This window comes from Sphaeroforma arctica (assembly GCF_001186125.1).
Source record: "Sphaeroforma arctica JP610 unplaced genomic scaffold supercont1.2, whole genome shotgun sequence".
NCBI classification, from domain to species: domain Eukaryota; class Ichthyosporea; order Ichthyophonida; genus Sphaeroforma; species Sphaeroforma arctica.
This window is the reverse complement of record NW_014040556.1, coordinates 292,961-299,729: the sequence shown is the minus strand read 5'-3', so window position 1 is coordinate 299,729 and position 6,769 is coordinate 292,961. Positions and strand designations below refer to the sequence as shown.

The 6,769-nt window shown below is 58.6% G+C and overlaps 6 protein-coding genes across 6 annotated transcripts; 2 read left to right on the top strand and 4 right to left on the bottom strand.

Annotated features, from left to right (window-relative positions):
* Positions 1-101: 101 nt before the first annotated feature.
* Positions 102-512, bottom strand: SARC_00111 (hypothetical protein; the record flags this gene model as incomplete). The annotated part of the gene is made up of 1 exon (XM_014306281.1): positions 102-512. One exon carries the CDS (start codon positions 510-512, stop codon positions 102-104), a length of 411 nt encoding a protein of 136 aa, XP_014161756.1.
* Positions 513-625: 113 nt separating this feature from the next.
* On the bottom strand, positions 626-2,107 carry SARC_00110 (hypothetical protein; the record flags this gene model as incomplete). Its single annotated transcript, XM_014306280.1, has 1 exon — positions 626-2,107. The coding sequence occupies one exon, from the start codon at positions 2,105-2,107 to the stop codon at positions 626-628; it is 1,482 nt and encodes a 493-aa protein (XP_014161755.1).
* A 73-nt stretch (positions 2,108-2,180) lies between these two features.
* On the top strand, positions 2,181-2,631 carry SARC_00109 (hypothetical protein; the record flags this gene model as incomplete). Its single annotated transcript, XM_014306279.1, has 2 exons — positions 2,181-2,539; positions 2,580-2,631. The coding sequence occupies 2 exons, from the start codon at positions 2,181-2,183 to the stop codon at positions 2,629-2,631; spliced, it is 411 nt and encodes a 136-aa protein (XP_014161754.1).
* Positions 2,632-2,658: 27 nt separating this feature from the next.
* On the bottom strand, positions 2,659-4,242 carry SARC_00108 (hypothetical protein; the record flags this gene model as incomplete). The annotated part of the gene is made up of 1 exon (XM_014306278.1): positions 2,659-4,242. The coding sequence occupies one exon, from the start codon at positions 4,240-4,242 to the stop codon at positions 2,659-2,661; it is 1,584 nt and encodes a 527-aa protein (XP_014161753.1).
* A 51-nt stretch (positions 4,243-4,293) lies between these two features.
* SARC_00107 (hypothetical protein) lies at positions 4,294-5,706 on the bottom strand (the record flags this gene model as incomplete). The annotated part of the gene is made up of 1 exon (XM_014306277.1): positions 4,294-5,706. The coding sequence occupies one exon, from the start codon at positions 5,704-5,706 to the stop codon at positions 4,294-4,296; it is 1,413 nt and encodes a 470-aa protein (XP_014161752.1).
* Positions 5,707-5,947: 241 nt separating this feature from the next.
* SARC_00106 (hypothetical protein) lies at positions 5,948-6,765 on the top strand (the record flags this gene model as incomplete). Its single annotated transcript, XM_014306276.1, has 2 exons — positions 5,948-6,723; positions 6,756-6,765. 2 exons carry the CDS (start codon positions 5,948-5,950, stop codon positions 6,763-6,765), a joined length of 786 nt encoding a protein of 261 aa, XP_014161751.1.
* Positions 6,766-6,769: the final 4 nt, after the last annotated feature.

The window sequence follows — 6,769 nt, the reverse complement described above, 5'->3', positions numbered from 1 at the left end:
TGGCAAGCGGGGTCTAGCAGGCTCCAGCTCACAGGGCCCTGTCAGATGGCGGCGGCGTAATTTTATTTTTTGTCAATAAAAAATAAAACAATTTCACGAAATTATCTGTACTGCAGGAACTTGGCGTATCCATCACAGGGGCGTTGGCATTTGTTATAGCTGTACGACGGCTGGCCATTGTTCACAAACAGGAATTGCGCCGAGTTTGCGTTGGGGATCGAGTTGCCGTTCATGTCCATGAACGTCACATTGCTAGTGCAGGGAGGTGGAGGACATGGAGGCGGGGTTGGCGGTTCGGTGCACACAGACTTGAGCAGAAAGTAGTTGACCTTTGGCGGTCGCGTAGGGCAAGATGTCGGGCAGGGAGTAGGGCAAATCGGAGCTTTAATTACTATGAAGTTGCCACAGTCCTCGTCGCTGGGTAGTTGGCCCGGGGGGCAGTGGGGACCGGGGCGGCCGTGGCCAGGGCGGTGGCCGGGGTGCCCGATGGAGGGGGTTCCACAGCAGGTCATGGGATTTGTTTTTTAATTTGAGGGCGAGTGGCTGTTTTATTTACTTTTTGGAAAACTTTTTTTGCACACCGCATAACGTATTCTGTACATTTGGCCGAGACATTTTTTCTCGTTTACGCCGTTCGCAGCGCATTCTCCGAACCCCTATTCGCCAGCCAAAGCCCGTGCTCGGGCGCAGACCTGTACGTATACATGTTGGCGCTGGGCTTCAGCCGCATGAGGCTGGACAGGTGGCTCTCTATTGTGCCATCGCGGTTTGTCTGAGACAAGTCGTCCTGTGGGAAGTTCGCCGGGTGCGTGATCGACAGGTCAAAGGCGTACGTGTTAAAGGTCTCGGCCGTCGTGTCACTCAGCACCCGCAGCGTAGTCGGGTCTCGCGTAAGCGCCGGGAACAGGTCGATGGCCGCCTTGAACCGCCTGTCCGTCGACTGGCGTTCGATATACCCGTTCGCGGCGGCAACGCACTCGAGCTGGGCAAGCCGCTCCCGGCCCACCACGCCGCCGCTGCCAAGGGCACACACGTCCTCGAGCTGGTCCTGCGGGATTTCGTGGACAATCACCGCGATCCCCTCAAATCGGTACGCGTCTAAAATATCGGCGACCGCCTTGACGACCTCCGCCCTGACATCCCGCCGGCGCCCCGCCCGGTCGGCCGCAAACCACTGCCTCAGGCCCCGGTCTATGGCCTTTAGAGTATGTGCGACCTGCACAGCGTACTCGACTTCTACCAGCGTGTCAATGGTTATACTAGGAGTGTCTGGCGATACGCGCATAGTGAGGTCCTTCCCGGGAATCGCAGACTGCATTGGATGTAGCTCGTCCCAGGTGTCGAGCAGCGTGGCCATGGCGCTCTTGGCCATGGCCTCGGAGAAGATAATGCCCGCGTGGATCAATGCGACCTGTCTGAGAAGCGTCGGGTCGCGTCTCGACAGAAAGGCGTACAGCAGCGCCAGGTTGCGCAGAACGTGCTCCAGCACCGAATCGCCCACCCGCAGCTGGACGACGGTGTTGCTGGCCACTGTGCTGTTCCGGGGATTGTACGGCTTCTCGAGACTCTTAATGTTTGGGATATGCGAGAAGCACGCCCTCGCGGTATCGCGAGTGTGGTTGATGATGGCAAACCGCACCAGCGTGCTCGCCGTGGTCGCGTGCGTGGTCCGGTAGAATGCCAGGATCTTGGGCATGTTCTTCTGGTTGCAGTTGTTGACTGCATCGTCGACTACAACCAGCGTGTCGTGGTTGTAGATGAACCCCTCGACCCAGTCCTTGCTGATGGTGTTGGCCCGCAGAGCCGGCGACGAGATGACCCGGTACCTGCGCTGATCGATAGTGGGGATCGACGCCCGCTGCAGGTCGAGCGCGTTCTTGAACTCTGCGTCCGTGATTATCAGCACGTTGCGCTTGACCCCGAGCGCGGACGGGTTCCCGAGATGCGTTCCCAGCAGACGGGCAATGACCTCGGCCCGCCGGTGTACATGTCTGGTGTACACCAGCAGGTCAACGCCTTCAGGAAACTCCTCTTCAATGTACGCGGGGTCCACCGTTGTGTTGGCCTCGGTGTCCATTGTGAGGCTCTCCAAGTCCTCAAGAACCATTGTTTTTTTATTTTACAACGTTTATTTTTTGTCTTTAGTATCTTTTTTTTTCCCTAGATAAAAAATAGCAGCAATGAGTGCAGTTGAACCCCTGCAGGAGAAAATCGACGCCCACCGCGAGCTGACGGAACGCAACGAGGCGCTGCAGCAGGAGCTCAAGGCGGCAACCACTAGTTTCACAAACGCGGCCATGGACGAGGCTGTTATGCGGACCCTCATCTCGGAGTGGACCGCCAAGGCTGGCAACCCCAACGAGCCGCCGCCCAAGCAGCCCCGGGACATCAGCGATATCCGCCAGGCGACCAGTGTCATGCGAGACCTGTATCGCTACCGGAGCGAGCGCCTGTACTTTGGACTCGTGCAGAACCTGCGCGAAGAAGAGGGCGCGCCGCTAGCCCAGATCCGCGGTACCATCAAGGAGCTGGAGCACGAGTACCGGTCGAACGAAAAGACCATTGCACGCCTGTTCCAGGAAATCACCAGGGAGCGGGAACGCGTCAACGCGACGTACGAGCGGTTCGTAGACCGCCAAGGCGGCAGACACTAAGGGATTACGGGAACAGCGACATGGCGTACTCGGCGCTCGACTCAATGGGGACCAGCTGGTTCTTGCTGGCCATCAGGGTGGCGTAGTACTTCTCGGCTGTCATTGCGGGCTCGTTGAGGGCCGCCAGGAGCTCCTTGTTGGTATTGGGTACCGCGATGATGTGGTGTGGGTTGCTGCTAAAGCAGAACTTGGTGTAGATATTGGTCGGCGGGACGTAGATGTACTTGGCGATGACGGCTGCGTACTGCTCATAGATGGCCTGCGGGTCCGAGCCCAGCTGCTGCCGCACATTGTCGTACACGCGCTCGTTCTCCACGATCTCGCGGGCCAGCAGGAACTCCACAATCTCCACAAAGTCTCCCAGCAGCCCGTGGAGCCGCGCAAAGTCCAGCTTGGGGATCTCGTCGATGCTCCGGAAGGTGCCAAACTCGAGCATCACGAGCGACTCGAAGCGGTCGCGGGCCCTGGTTGTGTTCTCGTCGCCCTCGCGCCCCGTGAGGTTCTTTACGAGCGTGCGGCAGAAGTACGTCTGCGAGAGGCGGTCGTGGCACTCGTCGACAAACGGCTTCAGCGCGTCGGCGACGGCGTTCACGGTCTCGGCGACCTGGCTCCTGGTCTTGGCGTTGTACAGCGCCGCCCACGCACTGTACTCGCGGTTCGGGATGTGCGACTGCAGCAGATTCACCAGCTGCTGTATTACGTGCATCATCTCAGAGTTGTCCTCCTTCAGCAGGAGCTCCACGTACTCCTCCTTGCTGGCCAAGCCCGTCTCAATGCGGCCGCTGTGTCGCTCCAAGTGGAAAACGTCCCACTGCCGGTTGAGGGCCACGAGCTCCTTGTACAGCGCCACCATGCGCTGGTAGTCGGATTCAAACAGCGGCGACAGCGGCTGCGCCTGCACGCGGTCGGCCAGGTCCGTCACCAGCTGGATCATGCTGGTCCGCAGATCGGTCAGGGCGTCGTATCGGTAGGTTAAATAGTTGCTGTTGACAAACACCAGGGGACTGGTAAAATAGGCCGTGTCCACAGAGGGCGTGTAGCAGGTCGCAAAGTCGATAATGTGGTTGCACGACCCGAGGGTAGGGATGGCCAGCTTGAGCGGCTCGTACACAAAGACCAGGTCCTCCGAGCACCGCGACGTGATGACGTTTTCGCTGTGCGCGTCGTAGTGTGTGACACGGTTGGCCATGAGGTTGTGAAACCCGCCAAGGAGCTGGGCGGCGTAGCCCGGGATGGCGATGTACGCCGACGCATGGATCGCGTTCTCGACACGGGCGACGCGCTCGACACAGAGCATGTCGACCATGAGCTTGTCGACGTCAATGTCAAACAGGTCGTCCGTGTCGTCCTCGAGGGCCTCGGGCTCGTCGAGGCGGTCGACGAGCTCGCCAAACACGTCGCCATTGACACCGAGGGCTCGCACCTCGAGCGGCTTGATGCTCCACCACTGGATCGGCAGCGTGGACCACACATAGTCGAGGGCGGCGAACTCGTGATGCGCATCGAACGTGAGCCGCTTGGAGATCTTGAACAGCGTATTGTCCTCGTCTATAGTGCCACAGATGGAGTTTTCGCCGGAAAAGTACATGTTGGGTTTCGGGTGCTTTCTTTTCTTTGGTTTGTTCTTCTTTTCGTCGTCTCAAGCGGGCGCCGGGCAGATCGCGATTTCGCTTTTCGCAAGCGCCGTGTGCGTCTCGTACAGCGTGGTCTTGCACAGGAACCCTGGGACGTGTTCGTGGGCCGGCAGCGCCAGCAGGGCCTTGCCGAGGAGGCTGGGGCACACGAGCCGGCTGATGAGGGCGCGGTCGGCCTGCTGGATGTGCTGCGCGTACAGCAGGCCGATCTCGGGCCGGAACTGGCCGGCAAAGTACAGGTAGAGCTCGAGGGTGTTTAGCAGTGTGCGTCGGACACCCACGGGGGCGTTGGGGGTGATGAGCAGCTTGTTTATGGCGTCGGCCACGACCTCAAAGAGCCCGGGGTCCAGCAGCGCGGCGACGTAGCGCTCCGGCAGCCGGTGCAGCCTGGCCAGCAGCAGCAGGACCTCGACGTGGTCGTACACCATAATGTACATGTCGGAGGCCGAGTAGGCCTGGACGCGGCTGGCGATGTCGCTGAGGTCGACGGGTGGCAGCAGCGTGTCGTCGAGGTGGCCGGATGCACTCAGCATGCACTGGGCGTACATGGCGGCGATCTTCCAGACACCAGAGCCTCGGAGCACGGTGCAGGTGTTGGCCGCGTCCAGGGCCAGGAACGCCTTGATGGAGCGGGGGCAGAACGTCGTCGGGGCGTGGTACTGCATCTGCACTGCAACGGACATGAGCCGGGCGAGTACGGCGCCGTGGGACCGTGTTTCGGTGGCCTGGGCGCAGCAGAACTCCAGGATCTCGCTGGGACACAGGCTCGCGGGCCACTCGGGCTCGGGGATGAACAGGCAGTCGTGCATAAACGCCGACATGATGGCGATCAGCAGGCCCCTGGTGCTGGGGCTATCGACCGAGTGTATAAACATGGCCGAAAACACCTGGGGTGTCAGAACGCGGCAGAAGGGATGGGAAATGGTAACCGAGTCGGCGTCCGCAAACACATGTAGGAGGGCCTTGGTCACCTCGAATGCGCCGGGGCCACTCTTGATAACAAAGGCTGCGCACCGGGCATACAGGTCCGTGCTTTTGGCGACGTGCGCGCGGTCGTCTGTCGACACCAGGGCGACCAGCCTGCAGGCGGCAATGAGCGCATCGGACGCAGAGCATGTCTGGTCCGCGAGGATGGCGGCGTGGAGGCGGAGCACCGGGCGCGGCTTGGCGCAGACGTAGCGGGAGTCGCAGACCAGCGCGGCGGCCGACAGCAGGGCCAGCGCACTAGTTAGGAGCCCGGCGGCCACGAGCCCGGTGCAGATGTGGATGATCCGCGCAAGGTAGTTGCTGGTCAGGACATCGACGAGGTCCAGGTACAGGGCAATCTCGTCAATGTACTCGGGCGTCTTTTCGTGGTACTGGTGCTGGACATTGACCTCGAGCTCTTCCAGCAGGGCTTCAAAGCGGACGGCGCACATGGTTTTAAAGTTTAGTGTATTTTTTATTTTTATCGGGCAAGAGAGTGTGTGTAGAGAGCGCCCGGGAATTCGGTTTTCAATCAAAAGATTTTGGGTTTGTACATTTTTCTAAGTGTGTGTGTGTGTATGTGTTGGACCAATCGTAATGTTTTTTTTTCTGTTGTAGAGATGTCCGAAATGTATCACCGACACATTTGCGGACAAACCCCTACAATAAAAAAAAAATTCAAAACCTTCGACAATGTCTTGGAGAGTAGGAAGCAGAAATGTCCGTATCGGCCGCGAAGCCGGTGAGACGAATCAGGCCGGTTATGCAACGGCGGTCGGGATGGAAGCAGGTAAAACGGACCAAGGTGATTCGGCAATCGCCATTGGAGATCGTGCAGGTAGTGTGAATCAAGGGACCGGTTGCGTCGCGGTTGGTGTGACGGCGGGTAGGGTGGACCAGGGCGAACATTCAGTGGCAATCGGTGCGTATGCGTGCTCCGATGCGTCGTCAAACAACTCGATTACCCTGAACGCAACGGGTACTCTGCTATCAAACAAGGTGGCAAACTCGTTAATAATCAAACCAATCCGAAACGCCGCAAGTCCCAACATGCTCATGTATAATTCCACAACGGGCGAGGTTACGTACGTGTCATCGGTAACAGAGGGCAAGGCAACTATTGCTAGCATGGAACGCGATGCCAGTGAAATCCTGGGCCAGCTCGACGTGCAAGAGTTTACATATATTAACAAGGGCAAACACAATGCGTACAGCTCGGTAGTCGATTCTGCCGAAAGTCGCCACCAGCCCGAGATGGCCCGCGACATGGACGAGACGCATTTTGGATTCGGTGTGGAGGAATTGCAAGATATTTCACCGGATCTCGTGTACAGTGATGCCAGCGGTGTCCCGCTGGACATTAAGTGGGACAACATAACAGCGCTTCTGGTAAAGGGGAACCAGGAGATACGTACGGACATTACAAACGCCATTGAAGATATCGATGAAAACAAGGCGAATATTGGCCAGTTGCGCACGGACGTCACATCTAACAAGACAGATATCGATAGCAAT